This window comes from Prunus avium, chromosome 4 (genome assembly GCF_965620075.1).
Source record: "Prunus avium chromosome 4, drPruAviu1.hap1.1, whole genome shotgun sequence".
NCBI classification, from domain to species: Eukaryota; Viridiplantae; Streptophyta; class Magnoliopsida; order Rosales; family Rosaceae; genus Prunus; species Prunus avium.
In genome coordinates this window covers 25,951,021-25,973,109 of record NC_142287.1, presented here as the reverse complement: position 1 = coordinate 25,973,109, position 22,089 = coordinate 25,951,021, and the positions used below count along the sequence as shown (strand labels likewise).

Sequence of the window (22,089 nt, the reverse complement as noted above, 5' to 3'; positions counted from 1 at the left end):
TGGTGTCGTAGTTTTGCGGTCACGTCACATATTTGAATGGCTTTGTAAAAAATAACATGGAAGATTCTGTTTTCCACTCTTCTGGTTAGGGCTTAGAACCAGGTTGGACGTATATCAATCCTTTGGAGGGACCTTTAATGACTTACTGATCAAAATTCGAAACGAAAATGAAACGAGTGTGAAGAACTGAATCTTTTGTTAAGTTGTCAGCTGAGAAATAAAAACCAACTTTGAGCTCAATTCGGTATTCTCCAGTGTTGGGGCTGTACTAATAGACAAACCAAATTGGTCCAATATTTCAGTCTCTTTTACAAATGCTACCGGCGGTACATATTCAAGTTATGAATTGAAGAGTCACCTAGCTAATGCTGGACTAAAAAGAAACTACAATATTAATTTATTCTTAATAGTAACAATACTCTTGAGAAAATATATAGAGAACATATCAGTGCCAGGATAAAATTTCATTATAGATTTTACTGTTTTCAATGATGCTTGTCCTTCTGTAAGAGAGTAGAACTCTGTCTATCCAGTTCTTATCGCAACTTAAAGTATGACTTTACTTTCCCTTCCTTTCTTCACGAAGAACTAAGAATTTAGTCTTGCACAACCGCAGAGACCGCTTATGTTTTCATCATTCTGATGGATAACAGAATGTGTCAAACACTAACAAAATTTGAGTCTCAATCTTCCATGACATACCCGAATCTTGAGTGTGACCATGCTCAGCTCTCTCAGGCTTGTCCTGCAAGGTTCCATAAAATCAATGTAATACTATGACGCAAAGTACATATCACAAACATGAAATAGTCACCTGAAACTCAGTCGATATTATCACTGTTCACAAAGGGTCTAAATTCTCCATAAATGACATTCAAATCTTCGTTGGGACCACCCGCATTTGTCTCAGTCTTACCCTGCAAATATTCAATTATAACCATGTTATAACATGCAGGTGCGACTACGAATCTATGATGCATATGCGCATATTTTGAATGAAATAATAATCTGTGACATAGCATGACTTTGCTGAGGAGAACAACTTCAGTTGAAACTCACCTGCAACTCACTTGTCTTTGATGTTTCATCACTCTGAACAACATCAGATTCCTCTGTTGAAACTATTTCACCATTATGACCACTCATAGAGCCCAAACTTTCCTTCGAAACAACAGCATTAGCCTTGTGATCATCACCATTTTCCTCCAATTCACCCTGCAATGTATAATGAAACCAACTTATGGAATCCAGGAGCAACTAATTATAAATCTCTGATGTATATGCACATATTACGGATAAAAAAACACCTGCGACTCAGCATGACTTTGTTGAGATAACAACTGAGTGAAACTCACCTGCAGCTTGCATGTCTTTGATGCTCCATTACTCTGGACAACATCAGATTCCTCCTTCGAAACTATTTCACCACTATGACCACTCATAGAGTCTAAGTTTTCCATCGAAACAGCAGCAATATCCTTGTGGTCATCGGGATTTTCCTCCACTTCACCCTGTAGTGTTCAATGAAAGGCAACTTACTTACATAATTCAGGAACAAATGATTCTAATTATGCATGACATAATAATGTGACTCAGTACATGACTTTGTTGAGGAGTGAACAACGGAAACGGAACTCACCTGCAACGAACTATGAATCTATGATGTATTTAACATATTACGCTTAAAATAATGGCCTATGACTCAACACAACTTTGTTGAGTGAACAACTGAGTGAAACTCACCCGCAGCTCGCATGTCTTTGATGCTCCATTACTCTGGACAACATCAGATTCCTCCTTTGAAATTATTTCAACACTATGATTACTCACAGAGTCCAATTTTTCCTTCGAAACAGCAGCAATATCCTTGTGATCATCAGCATTTTCCTCCATTTCACCCTGCAGTGTTCAATCAAAGGTTTCAATCAAAGGCAACTTACAGAACTCAGGAACAAATAACTATGCTTCTATGATGTATGTACACATATTACGTATGACATAATAATCTGCGACTCAGTATATGACATTGTTGAGGAGTGAACAATGGAGATGGAACTCACCTGCAACTCACATGTCTTTGATGCTCCAGTACTCTGAACAACATCAGATTTCTGCTTTGAAACTGTTTCACCAATATGATCACTCACAGAGTCCAAGTTTTCCTTCGGAACAACAACATTATCCTTGTGATCATCAGCATTTTCCTCCAGTTCACCCTGCAACGTTCAATGAAAGCGCTTATAGAATTCAGGAACAACTCTATATAAACATATCACACATGCAATAATTACCTGCAAATTGTCTGACTTTGCCAAAGGTCCATCATCAAGAGGTATATCTTTAGACCCAATGGTTGTAGGCTGACCAATTTCCCAACCAAGGACCTTAAAAATAACCTGGCCATAAGCCCTATGAGCCACCTTCTTAGTCTTTAATATTGTAATGGAGTGCTGAAGAAGCGCCACACAACCTTTAAACCTCTTCCATACCTTCTTCCCTACCCCACCACAAACCAAGCAGTAAAATTCCCCACCTTCGTAATTATTGACATAAAAACTCCTTAACTCGCCATGATCTGTAAATATCTTTGAAAAGAACTTTAATTCCTCACTTTCGTCAGACCCATCTTCATCCATCAAATCGCCTTCATCCTCATCTTCGCTGATGTCTTCACCACTGTAGCCAGCAAAGAAATCCTGGCATTCTTTTAAGGCCTTCTGCTGTAACAACAATGTAGCAGACCTTGCTTGTTCTTCCAATGGAATGGAACATGTTGCAGAAGCCGAGTGAGAACTAAAGGTCGGCCAACCTAACACTGTTGACGAGGAAACACTGGACTCTTTACATGGCCATTCAGTCTTTGAGACCAGTGATTGATCAATTCCCTACATTATATATATATTTTTTCTTTAAAAGTGGGTAAAAAAAACATTTGTAGGCTCCAGAAAATGAGATTTAAGGCCTCGAATTTAAAAAAAAATTCAAAGTTTTGGATAACATATAGTTTTAGCCAAAAGTACAATGAGTGTGCCATTATTCACTAAACCCTAAACAAAAAAGAAGAGAAAATATCATCTCAGTTGTAATTGAAGTTATCAATGCAGTTCATTTGAATAGCAATATCTTACAGAAGTATCCACTGCTTCTTTGTTTGTTCCGGTTTCTGATAATCCCTTATCAATGCTTTCTGAGCTTTTATTTGTACCATTATCTTTGAAAGAATTCTGAAAGAACACATCCCGCATCATGGAAAATTAAAAAATAAATAGAATAAAAGAAAACCAGTTCATTTGTAAATGAAGTTATGAATTCAGTTCATTTTAAACGCAATTATCTTACCCAAGTATCTACTGCTTCTTTGTTTGCTTCCATTTCTGGGATTCCCTTTTCAGTCCTTTCTGTGCTTTCATTTGTATCATCATATTTCAGAGAGTTCTGAAACAACATATCCCAAATCAAATTAAAAAGTACACTGTCTCTGATACTCATGTAAAACTCAAGAACCAAAAACTAAGTTAAAAAGTGATAGACATAACTAACCTCACAAATCATTAGTTGTTTACCCTTATTCTGATGATCATCAAATGTCTCTTTTTCACCGTATTCAGCATTAGCATCATTTTCAGCTGCCACATTGTCTTCAACAACAACCGAAACACCCTCAGAGGAACCAGCATTTACCCCAGTTTCCCCCTGCAACATTCACAACTCAACCAAATTCATATAAAACATTAAGAACAACCACCACAAACCAACATCAAGCAAAAAAAGACAAAGCTTACTCGTTCCTGGCTGGGCTTTTCCAACGAAAGACCAAGCCTTTCACCTTTGAGCACAATTGTGGGCAGCCGGTTAAAATCCCAACCCAAAACCCTACAAACCACCTGCGCAAAAGCCCTATGAGCCCGCTTCTTCTTCGTGTTGGATATCGAAATCGAATGCTGAACAAGGCCAGCACAGCCCTTCACCCACTTGTTCTTTCCCAACCCACCACAAACCAAGCAATAGAACTCCCCTTTCTCATAATTCACCTCATAGTAATTCCTCAGCTCACTCTTCTCCACAAACACATTCAACAACACCTTGTACACTTCACTCTCACCACCCTCAACCCAATAGTCATCTCCATCTCCACTCTCGTCCTCCTCAGATTCGGATTCGGATTCCTCGCTATCCGACGCGGCATTGCCCAAAAACAATCCACGGCAAGCGTCCAAGGCATTGTGTTGTAGTTTCAGCGCGGCGAGTTTCGCTTGTTCTTCTGGCAATGGACGGTGGGTTGCCGGAGCCGAATTGGGCTTCGTGGGCCACGGTAATGATGCACCGGGAGTGGAGTCATGGGTCGGGGTCAGGCAGGGCCAAGGAGGGCCCGAATGTGGAGGCGGGTCGGGTTGCGAGGGCTTCTTCTTGTTGGGCCTTTCTCTTTTATTTCTTGCCTTTCTGTTTCTCTTCCTGTTTGAGGTGTTGGTGGGATTGGGATATGAATTGGGGTTAGGGTTGTTGATTGTAGGGTTAGTGTTAGGGTTAGAGGAGGTGGGGGGGCCTTGGTGCCAGAGAGAGTGGAGGTAGATGACTTCATCTCTGAGTCTCTGTTCGAAGTAAGGATCCATTGCTCTGGTTAGGGTTGATTATTTGTAGCTGGATGTTGCCTTGGTGGTGTTTGTGAAAATGCAGCAATTGAATTCAACCATAAACAAACTCTCAAAGTCTCTCTCAACGTCTCCAAAAAAAAACACGCAGTTCCAGTTCTTGCTGATTCGTCTTCTTCTTCATTAGTCGCTTGCTTCCAGTTCCATCTGACAACATCGTATTGCATGGGATTTAAGATTTCTGGGATGCTGCCACGTTTTTCTCAAGGCTCTCAAGCTGTTGAAGTTGACAATTGACACACCACACTCAAACCACTTGCAATTAAATTAAGCATTTTGGTTGATCCTTTTTTTTTAATACATAATAATAATAATAAATTAGCCAAAAGGAAATTGGCTCTAATTTTTTATCAGATAATTCCGTCATAAACCAGAAAAACCATCATTGTTTTGTTTTTGAAATTAGATTAATGTCATTAATGAGAACATCTATCTATCACTACACATAAGAGCACCTCCACCCCAAAGGGCAAGGGCAAGGCAAGATTTGACACCATTCACATGAATAGTAGCAGCTTTGTCTTTTTTAGTTCCATTCCAAAGGGCAAAGGTAAATGCTATTTACTTTAATTTATTTTCTATTTTTTATACTTAAACCATTAATTTTGGTGTGAGAAGTGAAGAATATGACTAGATATTTATTATTAAAAAAAATAAAAAATTCTGAAAATTTTGGTTTTTTTTAAGATTTTTTTTTTTCATTGCTAACATCATCAACGACGTCAACAAACCTAGGCAAGATTTGCCTTTGGGCCTGCCCAGGCTTGTGGAGTCCACCAACTGCCCGATCTTGTTGTTGCGCGCTGGAGCCAATTGTTGGGCGAGGCCCCCTCATGCTCGGGCAAAACAAGAGCGCTGGAGGTGCTCTAAGGAAAACTGAACTATCAAACTGCATGTTACAATGTTACAACAGAATCTGCAGAGAAATTTTTGCTTTTCGGCAGAAGTAATTTTGGATGTTAAGCTACAGCAACATCCAGTCATAACATAAGCTAACAGAACCTCCTAGCAAGGAACAAAAAATACTACTTCTAAGCAAAACAAAAGTTCCAGTAACTTCCGAGAAAGGCCAACTACATAATAATTACATGATATAGATTTCTTTTTCTAAAATTGGGGACTGAGGGGCAACATAATTTCGACGTCAACGTCCCTTGCTCAAACACCAAAGTATTCCTCTGGGACATAAAATTTTAAACCGACTGCCTGCAAAAGAAAAAAAAAACACAACCATAAACACCAAAGTATTCCACTGTGACATAAAAGTTTAAACCACGCATGTCATAATTTAATATCATAATGTAGGATGTTAGTACCTCCTCAAATTTAATATCAGCATCACTGTGATCATTTTTTCTCCCAGCTGCATCACCAACTAAAAGGATCTACAATGCAGACAGAAAAAGCTTTTATAATCTCATTGATCCCGTCCTTTCGATAATAATTGCTATTGAAACGAACAAAACTACACTGACTAATTGATATGGTAACCAAACAAGAAAAGAAAAGAAAAGAGCTTACTGATCCATGTCAATGGAAATGCCAGAGTTGAAGTGCTGATCTAATATATGCCACAGGGGCGGATCCACATAGGGGCAAGAGGGGTCAATTGACCCCTGCAAACCCGGAATTCATCATTGGAGGTGAAGATGTTGACTCCTGCAAATTGCCCACAAACTGCTTGATGAAATGCTCTAAAGGGCGCAGCACACTAGCCCAACAGGCAGGAGATGACGTTGTACAGATTGCCTTATTTCCATTTTCAACATTTAAGTAAATGTCTTTGTCCTTTTACTTTCATTTATTTTTATTTTACTCCATTTACTTAAGTTTACAATGTAAATAAGGAAGTACTTCCCATTTGGATTCAAATAAAAATACTAGAAAATCAAATTCCCACCAAATCAAAATATGAAAAATCGGTTTTAGTGCAAAATACGATTTAGGCTAAAAATGATGTCTCATTAAGTCAATATATACTTCGTATTAAAATCCCATAAAATCAAGTTTTCTTATTTGATATGTAAGGAATAAAAGCCGCTAAAAATTATCTTGAGAAAATGATTATTCGGAAAAATAATTTTTCATACTTAGCCAATATTTTTACATAAAATAATTTTTCAATATGTATGATATGAATGCATGAAGGGACCCAAGTTCAATCTAGGTAAAAAGCCTTAGATGTTCAATCCACAAAGAGTTTTACAAGAATAATCTAACTCTTATGTATTGAAGAAATATTTTCTTGAAAAAGCTCCCCTAAGACAATACTCGTAGGGGTCCAAAGTTTGAGAGCTAGAGCCCAAAAGAAATACAGATAAAACCCAAAATCAAAATGCCAACGGACCTAAAAAATGACGTAAATGCCCTATAATGTGCAGGATTGCACAAATATATGCCAGCTCTTACGTCAAATAGGACGAGACGCCTTGGGAGGCGAATAGAATTGCGCTAATTTTTTAGTTTACTAGAGATATTTCTGGTTTATTGTAGTGTATCTATTTTTTGAAGTTGATGCAGTTCTCTTTGATAATGAATAAGAATGTTTTGTATGGTTTTATCTATTAACTATGAATTAGAATATTATCGTTTCATTTCAATGGGTTTCTTTTGTATAGAAATTTTTTTGACCTTTTACACATTGACCCCGGGAATGAAAATTCCTGGATCCGCCACTGGCCACACCCCCGGCTTGGGTTTGCGAATGGGGTCTTCTGCTTGACCACTGGATTTTCCAAGGCTACAAGCTCACATGCGTCACCATCAAACTAGTAGATTGGACTAGCCCGCAAAGAGAAAGAACGGCTCAATTAACCCCGCGGATCTTTCGCTTACATATAGTCCGGGGAAGGGCCTAGTAAGCGACGAAATGCTTCGAGGAGTTGAAAATAAGCGTAGATTCGGAGGACGTGCTGGAGTGGAGGGCCGTTGCGAGATCAACGCCTGGGGGAGGAACTAAATGGAGAGCTCAAGGAAGGGAGCAGTTCCTGCCTGGGAACGCAGCATGGCTCGCACGAGAGTCCCTAATGCGGACCGGCACTGTTCGAGAAAATCAAAGCATACCATGGGGGACTAACCCGAGCTATAGACAAAGAAGGACTTTGATAGATAGAATATGGCTCTACACATTTACAGAGCTAACCCCTGCCTAGTCCCTGGCAGAGCTAAGGGGGCTTCAATCCTTATTCCTTATCCCCATCTTCGCCCAGGTTAGCAGGGCCTTACTTATTCAGGGGGGAGAGTAGAGCCTCGAGAAGCACTATTGAGAGGAAGAACCTTGGCTCCTTTTCATTCTCTACAGGGTTCCAACCCTTTCTTCAACATAGGTGACAATGAGCGAGGCAAAGATGGAAGATATGGGCTCAGGGACTGCAATCAGCCGCTTCCCCTGCAGCTGTCAGCTCGTTCTTGACAGATTCGATCGGGTGTTCATAGTCTGGAGTAAAAGGATTCGAACCTTTGCGTGCCGGTACCAAAAACCAATGCCTTACCACTTGGCTATACTCCATACGGCTTGTTTTGGACAGTAGAACGAGGAGAGGGGGGGAGAGGCAGGGTTCTAAGAATGAGCCGAGCCATGCAAGGACACGGAGATATAGCAAGTAAGCAGAAGTAGGACCAAACTGAGAGTTAGCAGCATAAACAAAGAAGGATTTGTGAATGAGAAATACAAGTTTCCTATATTCATAGGAATCAATGGGAGAATGGCAAATTGCTCAAGTGGGTTGTTGGGCGTAATCTAAAGTATCATGACTTATTAAGATTCACTTGTAGTTCTGCTTCTTGCTTTAACAAAAAGACTAAGAGGAAATCTTGTTGGTCCAACCAAGAAAGGCATGGGAGTCTTTGGAGTGCTAGAATTCTTCCCCCCTTTCTACTTTTCCTCTCTCCCTTTGTTTGTGATTCTACCTGGGCTTTTCATTTTGTTTTATAGAGACCCGAGGAAATAAAAAATAAAAAATTGTAGAAGGGTGAGGCACTTTCCCCCGCATACGGAAACAAAAATCCAGGATGACGGTTTTCAAAAAACGAGTAAGGGATGGGGAGAGGGAGGCCCTCGAAACCAACCCCAGGGCAGCCAATTGTAAGAAAAGAGGTGAACCTGAGAAGAGCAGTAAGAGTAAGTGTTCAGGTGCTGGTGCTATGACCTTAAAGGCGGAAGATCCTCCCCTGGTTCTAACCACCCTGAATGAAGAGTGGGCGAACAAAATGCAAACCGGGACAGCAGCAACTTCAAAACTCCTTGCATTTTTTTTCTTTAAGGAAAAAATGTGTCATTTCATATAGCTTCGCTTGAGTAGAGGTTTAAAACCTGACACACCCAAGACTATTTGTGTGTAAACCCCCTCCCCCTATAGCCTCGCTTGTACTCAAGAAATTTTTTTGAAAAAGAATCATTATCATCATCATCACAGAGATTGATAATAACAATCAATGGCTACATTCAATCATTTCCTTTGCTTAGGTTGAAAGCCGGTAACAAACGCAACAATAACTTCAACAGAATTTCTAATTAAAAAGTGGATATTTTAAAATAAAAAAATTATATAGTTAAAATCACCATTGTTTTTCACTCCTAGACACCTAATAAAACAGAAAAATACCACCAAACCAAGGCATCTAAAACAAAGTAAACCACCAAAGCAAAAGTAAACCACCAAGGCTCAACCACCAGTCAGTCACTCATGGCCTCTCTGTTGCCCCTCTTCTTCCTCCTACTCCACCAACCTCTGTTTTCCACAGCCAATGTCCACAAGCTCAACCTCCTCCGATCTGAGCTTCTCTCCCAACCCACACCTCTAAATGACACCCCACCAACTGTATTTTTTGAAGTAACCAAACCCATTGAAGTACCAAAAACCAAGCCTTGTTCCCAGCTCATTCTCCAGCATGACTTTGCCTACACATATGGCCAAGCTCCAGTCTTTGCAAACTACACCCCTCCTTCCCATTGCCCATCTCAAACTTTCTCCACAATTGTCCTTGAATGGAAAGCTACCTGCAGAGGAAGGCAATTTGACCGCATTTTCGGGGTTTGGCTTGGTGGGGTTGAGATTCTCAGGAGCTGCACAGCAGAACCAACGTCTAATGGGATTGTTTGGACAGTCGAGAAGGACATCACAAGGTACTATTCACTGCTTAAGAGTAATCAAACACTTGCTGTTTATCTTGGCAATTTGATAGATAAAACCTACACTGGGATTTATCATGTGAATATAAGCATTCATTTTTACCCTGCTGAAGAGAAATTGAATTCTTTTGAGCAAAAGTTGGATAATTTGGCATCTGGGTACCATTCTTGGGCTGATTTGATTTTACCCATTTCGAGAAATCTGCCTTTGAATGATGGGTTGTGGTTTGAAGTTCAGAATTCAACTGATACGGAGTTGAAGGAGTTCAAGATTCCACAAAATGCGTATAGGGCTGTGTTGGAGGTGTATGTTTCATTTCATGAGAATGATGAATTTTGGTATTCAAATCTTGCTAATGAGTACATAGCTGCAAACAACCTTAGCGGTACACCTGGAAATGGACCTTTTAGGGAGGTTGTGGTCAGTCTAGATGGTGAGGTTGTTGGTGCAGTCTGGCCTTTTACTGTGATTTTCACTGGAGGGATCAATCCTCTTTTGTGGAGACCCATTACTGCAATTGGCTCATTCGATCTTCCGACTTATGATATTGAAATTACACCATTTTTAGGGAAGATATTAGATGGGGAGAGCCACAAGTTTGGGTTTAATGTTACAAATGCCTTAAATGTTTGGTACATTGATGCAAATTTGCATCTTTGGTTGGACAAACAGAGCTCAAAAACTGAAGGAAAGCTTTTGAAACATAGTAGCTTGCCCCTCGTTGTTTCCCTGGTTTCAGATTTCAAAGGTTTAAATGGCACATTTTTGACAAGGACAAGCAGGTCCGTGTCATCGACTGGATGGGTGAAGTCCTCCTATGGGAATATCACAACCCGTTCAATTCAAGACTTCTATTACAGTAATTCAATGGTCCTGGGGAAAGATGGTAATATGCAGATAGTCAACCAGAAGATCATTTTCAATGACTCAGTTCATATGAAGCTGCCATCCTCCTATGTTCACTCACTGACATCACACAAAACATTTCCACTTTATTTGTACACTGACTACTTAGAACAAGGAAATGGAACTTATTTATTGATTACAAATGTGGACTTGGGATTTATTGAGAAGAAGTCTGGTTTGGGATTCTCGAACAGCTCTCTCAGAAATCTGCAGAGTGCTGAGGGCAATATGGTTGTGAAAAACAATTTGGTTGTGAGTGGATTGGGGAGCACACAGCAAGTCTACGCATATGATGGTGGCAAATTCTGTTACTTGAGAAATATAAGCAGCTCAAACTACACAATACTCTATGACAAGGTGGGGAGCAAATGCAACAAAAAATCGTTGTCTAATTTGGATTTTGGCTTAAGCAGACTGTGGCCTTTTGGTGCTCGAATTTCTGGCCTTTTGGTGAGAACAATTACCAAAGTCTAGCTCGTTCATATTCATGCATCTTCCTGTTTGGTGGTACCTCAAATAAATATGCAAGTGTTATGTACTCAATTTCATTTTGTGGGGGTTCTAGATTGTAGTTAAGGTATCTGCATTAAAAGTTATTTTGGTTTTACTTGGAATTGGAATGATTTCTGAAAAGTGGATCAGATCAGCTTGTGCTATCTAACTCAATATAATCGAAATTATAAACCGATTTTTGTGTGTGGACTTATCTCTGCAGAGGTCCTCCTGACTTCCTTGATTTCTTTTAATTTCTTCTGGTTTGAGTCAATTTGCCATCCAATTTTCAGTCGTGTTTGCTTAATCTGCGTCTGTGGAAGAACTGATTGACCTCCAACAAACCCCGTAAAACAGAGCCTATTAATTCATGCTATATTACCACATTGAAATCTAGATAATAAACACCACATTGAAACAAACTCCTTGAGCTAATTTTTGTTCCCGACGAATACTAGTACATGATTAGTCTGAACAAACGATATTTAAAGCCAAAAGTTATTACAAAAAGCAGCAATATTCTGTTGCTGATGTTATTACAAAAAACATCACCACTCATCATTCAATTAAGTGTGAATACCATATTATATATATATATATATTCTTTATCTCTTTCTCTATCTTGGATGTCAAGATGGCGTACGTGAACTAATATCAGGCAACGGGTCGTGTATTACAAACAGCAGGATCAACTTTGCCAGACACAACAGGCTTCACGTTTTTACATCTAAATTGAGTCTCCAAATGGTCATCCCCTACGACGAGAACTCTCATGTCACTAAACTTGATGTCCTTACATGCGCCGGGCGCAGTGCCACACTCAAGAATAACGATACGATTGTCCACGGAGTTGCCCTTAATGTTCTTGAAGCTCACATTTGACACCTTAACTTTGGAGGGGTTTGGCGTTCGGCACTGTTTTGATGGGCAATGCTCCTGGTCTAAGACTATAGCCATGTTCTGAAGATAGTCGAAAATAATGTCCTCAAAAACCAAATTAGAGATGGCTATATTAGCAGTAGAACCCGCCGAACTCTGGATCCTAATTGCACCCTCAGTGTGTGAGAAGGTACAGTTTCTCACCGTCACTCCATTAACCGGCTCCTCTTTGCCAGTGTTGCCTAGGACACTCACACCAAGGCCATTGCCTTGTGAGCAGGTCATTTTTTCGATGTTGATCCCAGTGTTTCCATCTAGGATAGTGACACAGTTGTCGCTAAGGATTTTGATGTCTGTATTGGTGATGTTAATGTTTGTTGACTTTTCGATCAGGATTCCCTCCCCCCCTCGGATGCCGATGGAAACATCGTCCACTGTCACGTTTCTTGAACGGTAAATGCCAATCTGGCCGCCGACACTATTGTTCGATGTTATGCCTTGGATGTGTGAATCCTTAACCATAGAGAAAATTAAATTCTGCATTCAATCAAAGAAGCATTAATTAATCCCGATCGAACAGATCATAACTTCCGTCTTCATTTTGTTTGAAGAAGTTCTGAGTTCAAAACTCATGTACGATAAATAGTTGTTGAATAAACAAACAAAAAAAAATCAAAATTATTGAGAATGGGGATGCTTACTAGAGGCGGTTGTTCGCATTGTTTAGCTTTAGCACAATTGAATTCAGATCCTTGGCCATCAAAAATGCCATCTCCTGAGATGAGCAAGTTGTTAACCTGCGTGAAACTAATCCACGCATTACGGTGCGCACCTCCAGTTACCGACTGCTTTTTTGAAGACTGCACTGTTCCGTCAACCTTAAAGTGAATAGTTTTTGCTTTGCAGGGCCCTGCAAAATCAACTGGACCAACTATATATTTTCCTTTTGGTATCACATATTTGTTATTTTGCCTCTCACTGCAGGCTTGTGTCCATGCTTGTGTGAAAGCCTGAAAATTTAGTCACGTAACAAGAAAACATTAGTTTGATGAGAAACATCACATAGCACACTAAATTTTATTCACCGAATGACGCGATAGTATTTGATTGTTCGATGAAAAAACTAAAGTTCATTTTGTTAGAGAAAAATCTGAGTTCTAATATCATGATGGAGAGTAATTAGTTGTTTGTTACCTTGGTATCATCTGTCTTGCCATCACCCTTGGCTCCAAATTTAACGACATTAACACTGATAGCTTTGGCTTTGATGGCACATATCGCTACCAAGAACAAAAACCAGGTAATTCCATGAATAAATTCTGAACCCATGTTTTAGACTTGTATTTGTCTCTGACAATCTCAATAGTGTTGGATTCAAGATCGGTCTCAAAGGGTGCATTTTATAGTGTCAAAAAGGAAACTCACCACCGCAAAATTGTGAACCAAAATTTATGTGGACTACTTCTAATCTCTTAAGTCCTATTTAGGTGCTGACTTTCTTTTATTTATTTACTTTTATGTGGATTCAATTTCCTCTAATTTTAGTTGTTATTTCTGCTAATTTAGGCTCCTACTATTCACACAAGAAACATCTGTCTTGCTTCTTTCAAGAAACTACGTTCACGGGGTAAATTTTGTTGACCTCCGGCAAATTCTATGAATTTCTGGTCTTCAATTTACTTGAGAACAATGACCAAAGTCTAGCTAATTCATATTCATGCATCTTCCTGTTTGGTGGTACCACAAATAAATATGTAAGTATTATGTACTAAATTTCATTTTGTGGGGGTTCTAGATTGTAGTTAAGGTATCTGCATTAAAAGTGATTCTGGTTTTACTTGGAATTGGAATGATTTCTGAAAAGTGGATCAGATCAGCTTGTGCTATCTCAATATAATCGAAGTTTATGCAGGAAATTATAAACCATTATTTTTAGAATCTAACTCCTCTGTTTGTTTTCGCATTTCTTGGCTTTTAAATTTTTAATATGATCCATGTATTAAAAATCCAAGGGGTATCCTCCTGACTTCCTTGATTTCTTTTAATTTCTTCTGGTTTGAGTCAATTTACCCTCCAATTTTCAGTCGTGTGTTTGCTTAATCTGCGTCTGTGGAAGAACTCATTGATCTCCAACAAACCCCGTAAAACAGAGCCTATTAATTCTTGCTATATTACCTTGATTTAATGTTCAAGTTTCATATAAACACGCAAATGCAATTAAAATCCAAATAATAATCACCACATTGAAACAAACTCCTTCAGCTAATTTTTGTTCCCGACGAATACTGGTACATGATTAGTCCGGAGAAACAATATTTAAAGTCCAAAGTTATTACAAAAAGCAGCAATATTCTGTTGCTGATGTGATTCATAGATACGTACATCACCACTCATCATTCAATTAAGTATGAAGGAAGGGGTACTCCCCTTTCTCCACTTCACCCTGCAGTGTTCAATGAAAGGCAACTTACAGAATTCAGGAACAAAATATTCTAATTATGCATGACATAATAATGTGACTCAGTACATGACTGTTGAGGAGTCAACAACGGAGATGGAACTCACCTGCAACGAACTATGAATCTATGATGTATATACACATATTACGCATAAATAGTGACCTGTGACTCAGCACGACTTTGTTGAGTGAACAACTGAGGGAAACTCACCCGCAGCTCGCATGTCTTTGATGCTCCATTACTCTGGACTACATCAGATTCATCTTTTGAAACTATTTCACCACGGTGATTGCTCACAGAGTCCAAGTTTTCCTTCGAAACAGCTGCGATATCCTTATGATCATCAGCATTTTCTCCACTTCACCCTGCAGTGTTCAATCATAGGCAACTTACAGAATTCAGGAACAAATAACTGTGCTTCTATGATGTATTACACATATTACGTATGACATAATAATCTGTGACTCAGTATATGACATTGTTGGGGAGTGAACAATGGAGATGGAACTCACCTGCAACTCACATGTCTTTCATGTTCCAGTACTCTGAACAACATCGGATTCCTGCTTTGAAACTGTTTCACAATTATGATCATTCACAGAGTCCAAGTTTTCCTTCGGAACAACAACATTATCCATGTGATCATCAGCATTTTCTTCCAGTTCTCACCCTGCAACGTTCAATGAAAGCTAACTTATAGAATTCAGGAACAACTCTAGATAAACATCACACATGCAATAATTACCTGCAAATTGTCTGACTTTGCCAAAGGTCCATCATCAAGAGGTTTTATCTTTAGACCCAATTGTTGGAGGCTGACCAATATCCCAACCAAGGACCTTACAAATAACCTGGCCATAAGCCCTATGAGCCACCTTCTTCTTACTCTTTAATATTGCAGTGGAGTGCTGAAGAAGCGCCACACAACCTTTAAACATTTTCCATACCTTCTTCCCTACCCCACCACAAACCAAGCAGTAAAATTCCCCACCTTCGTAATTATTGACATAAAAGCTCCTCAACTCGCCATGATCTGTAAATATCTTCATCCATCAAATCACCTTCATCCTCATCTTCGCTGCTGTCTTCACCACTGTAGCCAGCTAAGAAATCCTGGCATTCATTTAAGGCCTTCTGCTGTAACAACAATGTAGCAGACCTGGCTTGTTCTTCCACTGGAATGGAGCATGTTGCAGAGGCCGAGTGAGAACCAAAGGTCGGCCAACCTAACACTGTCGATGAGGAAACGCTGGACTCTTTACATGGCCATCCTGTTTGACCTGTTGGTGGGATTGGAATTGGAATTGGGATTGGGATATGAATTGGGGTTGGGGTTGTTGATTGTAGGGTTAGGGTTAGGGTTAGAGGAGGTGGGGGGCCCTTGGTGCCAGAGAGAATGGAGGTAGATGACTTCATCTCTGAGTCTCTGTTCGAAGTAAGGATCCATTGCTCTGGTAAAACACTCAGTTCCAGTTCTTGCTGATTCGTCTTCTTCTTCATTAGTCGCTTGCTTCCAGTTCCATCTGACAACATCGTATTGCATGGGATTTAAGATTTGTGGGATGCGGCCACGTTTTGCTCAAGGCTCTCAAGCTGTTGAAGTTGACAATTGACACACCACACTCAAACTACATGCAATTAAATTAAGCATTTTGGTTGATCCTTTTCTTTTTATTTTAAAAATACATAAATATTTAATAATAATAATAATAATAATAATTCCCTCATAAACCAGAAAAGCCATCATTGTTTTTGTTTTTGAAATTAGATTAACGTCATTAAAGAGGAGAACATCTATCTATCACTATGAAGAACTGAACTATCAAACTGCATGTTACAATGTTACAATGTTACAACAGAATCTGCAGAGAAATTTTTGCTTTTCGGCAGATGTAATTTTGGATGTTAAGCTACAGAAACATTCAGTCATAACATAAGCTAACAGAACCTCCTAGCAAGGAACAAAAAATACGTATTCTAAGCAAAACAAAAGTTCCAGTAACTTCCGAGAAAGGCCAACTATATAATAATTACATGATATAGATTTCTTTTTATAAAATTGGGGGCTGAGGGGCAACATAATTTCGACGTCAACGTCCCTTGCTCAAACACCAAAGTATTCTTCTGGGACATAAAATTTTAAACCGACTGCCTGCAAAAGAAAAAAAAAACAACCATAGACACCAAAGTATTCCACTGGCACAAAACTTTAAACCACGCATGTCATAACTTAATATCATAATGTAGGATGTAGTACCTCCGCAAATTTAATATCAGCATCACTGTGATCATTTTTTCTCCCAGCTGCATCCCCAACATAAAAGGATCTATAATGCAGACAGAAAAGGCTTTTATAATCTCATTGATCCCGTCCTTTCGATAATAATTGCTATTGAAACAAACAGAACTACTGATTAATAAGGTGGCAATTCTATGTCTCTCTTCCTATGTGCAGAATAGTGATATGGTAACCAAACAAGAAAAGAAAAGAGCTTACTGATCCATGTCAATGGAAATGCCAGAGTTCAAATGTTGTTCCAATAAATGCCACATCCCTGGCTTGGGTTTGCGAAAGGGGTCTTCTGCTTGACCACCGGATTTTCCAAGGCCACAAGCTATGAAAACCTGGATAGCAGAGCCAGAAATTTTATCAAGAAGGGTCAACCTTAAATAGTAAGAGTGAGAATTTTGCCTAATTGATTGGCTCATTCGATTAAAGAAATCACGAGAACTCTTAGGAATTATGTGGTGTGTTTATGTGTTAGAAAAAAGATACTACTAGAGCCAATAGGGATTTTGTAGTGTACTTTAATTGTTATAGAATTTAAATAGTAAACAAAGAAAATGAGAAAATGAAAAAGTTAGTAAACTCAAAAGATGAGAAAGGTCAGCCATGTAATATAGAAAGTAATTCAGTCAAATGCAACATATACAAAAACAAATTATCAAAGGGTGAGAAGGGTCAAGTGACCCTTGTAGGACTTAATTGGCTCCGCCCATGCTGGACAGCGACAACTTCAATACTCCTTGCATTTTTTTCTTAAGGAAAAAATGTGTCATTTCATAGTTCTCTACATAATTGTTCTCATCATAAGATTCTACACTCTTATGCAATATTGAATTTTTTCTACATGTCAGAAGCTGAAGGTACTAACTTTATAAAAAAATACTACTAAACTATTTTCTCCTTATTGCCAAGGCTGAATGTCCCTTTTCGAAAATATGGGTAGTTCAACCAAATGACTCTTATCACAAAGGGTGAACAGACTTCCTGATTAAGAATTTAAGATGAATTTATCAGTTGCATCAGAAATGGACCATTGCATGGTTGGATCTTGCAACCATGTGAGGTAGGCAATGTAAGTCAGTCAGAAAGAATTACCTGAATTGGGACTTTCACTTTCTTAATAAAGTTGTTGAGCCGACCAATTTTTGAGTCCACAGCTACTTGTCTCTTGTTCTTCCAGCGCTCAATGTTGGACTCATTTGTAAAAATTACCTAATGTGGTCAAATTTTCAATTAGTGCAGCCCCAAACAACTAAACAAACTAGAATGTCAAACTGTCCAAAAATCACAAGACTTCTGTACAAATTTCAATAGCTTATATGATAACAAAAAAATACAAACCAGCTTGTAGCCATCCTCATACAGGCTTTGTAGCTTATCAGGAATTGAAGGATGCATAAGGGACCAAGCATCAGCACCTACCCTGAGATTAGACCAGCATATTAGGTTGTCAACAAAAATTCTTGTCCACAGTTCTGGGGTCTAGGCCAAATGAGAACTTTTTCTTTTGTACAAATGAAACTCACTTATACATTTACATTGCTTGAAACCATTCAAAAGAGATATTTATGAGACTTTCTCATGGGCCTATAAAGTATATACTTATAATTCCCATAGGATTTCCTTTTAATCAAGATTGATGAAGTCAGTTAACATAAAGAAGAAAAATTTCAAACCCACTGAAGTACAAATTCTCACTTGATTGATGGGACATGAGAAATCAAAGCCTATGATATGATATTCTTATTTGAGGGATCCCTTAATAGAAGGGGACTATATTACATTGGCATGAATAATATATGTGTACATATATTATTCATGCCAATTTAAAAATAGTAATATCCACTACCTCTTTACATTAGTATTTGCAAGACATCCATCAAAATCAAAAGCAGCAATTTTACTTGAATCATGCAGTCCATCATCCTGTAAAAAAGCAAAGCACACAACGAACACGTGAACAACATTAAACTACCTCTGCTAAAAAGTCGTGATTAGTGAACATATATATGACTGCATGCGAACAATTGAGAATTATAGATCATAAAAAGTCGTGATTAGTGAACATATATATGCACCAATTTATGTTGGAAGCAAGAAAAACAGATAAAAGCAATTAATGAAAAAAATAAATAGAAATCCAGCATAAAAATACTTTGTTCATAAAACTATTAGTGGAACAAAGTAGCCTGAGTAATAGACAAACACGTCAACGTATGCATAAAATCAGCCCTTATATTGATTTTCATTATCAAACAAAAATCAAACAAGCTTTTTAAAAGAACCTTTACAAATAAAGATAAATGTCTCACCCGTTCAAGAAATATGATTGTTTGGAATGCTTTCCATTTAGGTGAAAGAGTTGCATCCTGCACCAGTAAACATTTCCAAGAAAGAAAACAAAGGTGAAAGGTACATTTTTGAGGAAGCACAAAAAGTTTCTTCAATTCCACAAAATGTACAGATGCACATTAAAGGTAAGGAGATGGATCAGACCTTGTACTTGTCTTTCACATCAGAAATTGTAAAGGATATATCCAGCTTAGCTTGTCCATCACATTTAGATGACTGTAAACAAAAAACAAATAATGATTGATGATAGGAAGTTATATCAAGGACAAGAAACAATGTATAGCTTAACTCCTATTTAACATAATTCATTATTACAAATGAGCAAATCTGCATAAAACATATAATGACTTCCTGAGTAATTATGAGTCGCAGTTGTACCTAGAAGTTGATGCAGGAATAAAAGAAGGAATAGTACGAGTAACATGCATTCAGTCCATGTGATATATTTGTAATCTACTTAGAAACAGAAACAAAAAGACACAGCAAAACTCAGGAAGCAAGGAATTGCAATCTGGAAAAACATGAAAAGAAATAGTATAGGACAACAATTCTGAAGCAAACAGAAAACTTAATAAGAGTCTACAAAAACTGAATAAAAAGCTTGGATCAGGCAGTAAATAAGAAGAACCACACTAAGGTATTTCGCATGCAATCCCTGAAATTTTAAGAAGGAATGTGTAGGGAAGCATGATGTTGAGAAAAGATGTTCAATGAGAGTAGTGTGACTGCAAATTTTCAGACAGTATCTCAGAGCGCACTGAGTAAAGTAGAAGAAATCTAAGATGAACAAATCAAGTCCAAGAGATATATATACAAATAAAGATATGTTTAGCTACTCTAAAATGGCATCTGCATACCTTCGCTTTCTTCAGGCTCCTTTCCTCTTCTTCATTTTCATTTTCATCTACTTCATGAACCTATATTTGGAAAACATAAAAAATCACCACAGGAATTTCCTTTGGCAAATCATGTTATAAGGAAGCCAAAAATAGGGTATGTTTACTCTTTTTCCTTCAGAACTTTCCTTTCCCTCGTGTGTACTTTCATTTGAATCCTGCAAGATTCAATATTATTTTTTACCAAAAAGAAAAAAAGGTATTTCAAATAAGACATTAATAACCTAGCAGATTCAGCGAGAAGACGAAGAGCAGAAATCAAACAAATAGACCAAAGGGTTCACTTCACCAAGAATTGTGAAAACATAAAAGGCTGGAATTGACTTGGGCATTTCCCTCGTTAATATACTATAATAACAAATGCTAATGGATTTGAGTAAAGATGGAATCTGCTGGTAATCAAGCCAAGGGAATATTGGTCTTTTTTGTATTGTTTTGTGAGTTAATTGGTCAGGCTAGAATATGTGTGTAATTTATTTTAGGACATTATTTGTTGGTTTTGGTTCATCTTTGTAAGTTGTTGTTTTCTTTCAAGTTTATTTGGTCCCTCAAGTTTGCAATTTCACCATTCACAGGATGGAGTGTAGATAAGCTATACATATTATGTTATGAATAATTGTGAGTGAAGTATTTTAGCCCCTTACAATAAAATTTCGTGTTGAGGCCAGGCTTTGGGTGCCTGATACCTCTTTTTCTGAAATGTGAAACTCATAAACCTTTAGTATCTAGGCTGTTCTGGCTTCTTTCTGTCATCAATCATCTTACTTTCTGCAAGCTTCAATTTGGCCTCAATGATGCAGAAGCCCAAATAAAATTAAGAAAAAAATTTGAGTCGCATTATTGTAGCACAACACTGACTTTCAGGATTAATAATACTTCGTTACCACGCACCCTGACTTTCAGGCTTGTAAGCCCCCCTCATGTAAGTTTATATTATTCCTTTTTTCCATTGTTTTTCTTCATTCACAATCTACAGCAGGAAATAGCAGGAAATCAAGGCATACCTCCCCTCGAGATTTATCCGAGGCAGCCACCAATTTCTTCAAAGATTCCTGATCACTACTCTGAAAGTACAAACAAGTAGGACAATAATCAAATAGAGTTGAAACTTGAAACCATGTCTGCTAAACTAATTAACACTATTACACTCAAAGGTCCTGTTTGATTGCAGAGAAAATTCAGAAACCAAAAGAGAATATAAAGCTCAATCTTTAATTGATATTTTGAAAACCAAAACTTCAATGCTTTACACATGCAACCCTGGCCTTACCCAAAAAGAAACAATCTAAATTACTTCAAAATGTTCCTCCTTTCAGTTTTTTTTTTTTAATAAGAAAAAGAGTTTATTTTTCATTTAGCTGCTTAATTATTCTCGAAACAAAGGCGAGAACTAGAAAACACCCAAAACTTCAACTTCATTTTTCCTTGTTTTCCTAAAAACAGAAGCCATAGTTAATTCTCACTGACCAAACAAAGCAAAACCCAAAACTGGTAATGGACCAAACCTCCAAAGACTGAAACCCTTTAATTTTCTCGACCGAAGCAAGCGACTCGGAGCCGAAGTTAAAGCAATCCAAGTGGTGCCACTTGGTCACGTCGAAACCGCGCGCGTCTCTGCTGACCAAGCCCAGCCTCAGAGCCTTGGCGGCGATCGCTTTCGAGCACTTCTTGCAGGAGGACCTCTTCGATTTCGCGTACTCTGCCAATACTTGGGTCGAAGAAGACGACGACATTAGTCGCGTGGAGAAGCGGATACGAGCGAAACGTTTCGGGGTGTGGAAATGAAAGAAAAGAATCGGCGAGAGTAGCAGGGGGTTAGGGGTTTTGGGGAGGTAGGGAATTAGATGGGTGAAGATACAGTTACCGGCAGTTGCATGGAAATTGGGGATGGTCAGCATTTGGAAGTTAGGTTTTTGGCTTTTTGGGGTTAGGAATTTCCCGCCATTTTTTAGTGCAAGAACAAGAGAAAAGCAGCAAAGGCTATAGCTGATTGCTCTGCTTTGTAGTTCCAAAGAAAAAAAATTAAAAATAATAATT

The 22,089-nt window shown here is 38.3% G+C and overlaps 4 protein-coding genes and 1 long non-coding RNA gene across 6 annotated transcripts; 1 reads left to right on the top strand and 4 right to left on the bottom strand.

The window, feature by feature from the left end:
- Nucleotides 1-179: 179 nt before the first annotated feature.
- On the bottom strand, nucleotides 180-4,900 carry LOC110758178 (uncharacterized). The gene is made up of 11 exons (XM_021959984.2): nucleotides 3,783-4,900; nucleotides 3,541-3,693; nucleotides 3,340-3,435; nucleotides 3,129-3,224; nucleotides 2,292-2,885; nucleotides 2,061-2,216; nucleotides 1,744-1,899; nucleotides 1,356-1,511; nucleotides 1,060-1,215; nucleotides 815-917; nucleotides 180-745 (listed from the first exon to the last, which is right to left on the bottom strand). The coding sequence occupies exons 1-10, from the start codon at nucleotides 4,608-4,610 to the stop codon at nucleotides 822-824; spliced, it is 2,487 nt and encodes an 828-aa protein (XP_021815676.2). The 5' UTR covers nucleotides 4,611-4,900; the 3' UTR covers nucleotides 180-745; nucleotides 815-821.
- Nucleotides 4,901-9,255: 4,355 nt separating this feature from the next.
- Nucleotides 9,256-11,320, top strand: LOC110758179 (peptide-N4-(N-acetyl-beta-glucosaminyl)asparagine amidase A). The gene has a single exon (XM_088252541.1). It carries the CDS (start codon nucleotides 9,335-9,337, stop codon nucleotides 11,159-11,161), a length of 1,827 nt encoding a protein of 608 aa, XP_088108667.1. The 5' UTR covers nucleotides 9,256-9,334; the 3' UTR covers nucleotides 11,162-11,320.
- Nucleotides 11,321-11,508: 188 nt separating this feature from the next.
- On the bottom strand, nucleotides 11,509-13,431 carry LOC110758180 (polygalacturonase-like). Its single transcript, XM_021959986.2, has 3 exons — nucleotides 13,253-13,431; nucleotides 12,760-13,068; nucleotides 11,509-12,595 (listed from the first exon to the last, which is right to left on the bottom strand). The coding sequence occupies exons 1-3, from the start codon at nucleotides 13,385-13,387 to the stop codon at nucleotides 11,834-11,836; spliced, it is 1,206 nt and encodes a 401-aa protein (XP_021815678.1). The 5' UTR covers nucleotides 13,388-13,431; the 3' UTR covers nucleotides 11,509-11,833.
- A 909-nt stretch (nucleotides 13,432-14,340) lies between these two features.
- Nucleotides 14,341-16,088, bottom strand: LOC148295111 (uncharacterized). The gene is made up of 4 exons (XR_015835474.1): nucleotides 15,263-16,088; nucleotides 15,030-15,187; nucleotides 14,728-14,882; nucleotides 14,341-14,501 (listed from the first exon to the last, which is right to left on the bottom strand). It is a non-coding gene; the product is annotated as an uncharacterized LOC148295111 (long non-coding RNA).
- A 228-nt stretch (nucleotides 16,089-16,316) lies between these two features.
- On the bottom strand, nucleotides 16,317-22,028 carry LOC110758176 (phosphoesterase). 2 transcript variants are annotated; one of them, XM_088251935.1, is made up of 12 exons: nucleotides 21,558-22,028; nucleotides 21,057-21,116; nucleotides 20,160-20,210; nucleotides 20,014-20,073; nucleotides 19,301-19,372; nucleotides 19,117-19,173; nucleotides 18,654-18,730; nucleotides 18,146-18,227; nucleotides 17,900-18,016; nucleotides 17,015-17,142; nucleotides 16,775-16,906; nucleotides 16,317-16,669 (listed from the first exon to the last, which is right to left on the bottom strand). In XM_088251935.1, exons 1-12 carry the CDS (start codon nucleotides 21,948-21,950, stop codon nucleotides 16,657-16,659), a joined length of 1,242 nt encoding a protein of 413 aa, XP_088108061.1. In that variant the 5' UTR covers nucleotides 21,951-22,028; the 3' UTR covers nucleotides 16,317-16,656. The 2 variants fall into 2 exon arrangements, with proteins under 2 accessions (XP_088108061.1, XP_021815675.1); XM_021959983.2 differs by having other exon boundaries at nucleotides 16,775-16,844.
- Nucleotides 22,029-22,089: the final 61 nt, after the last annotated feature.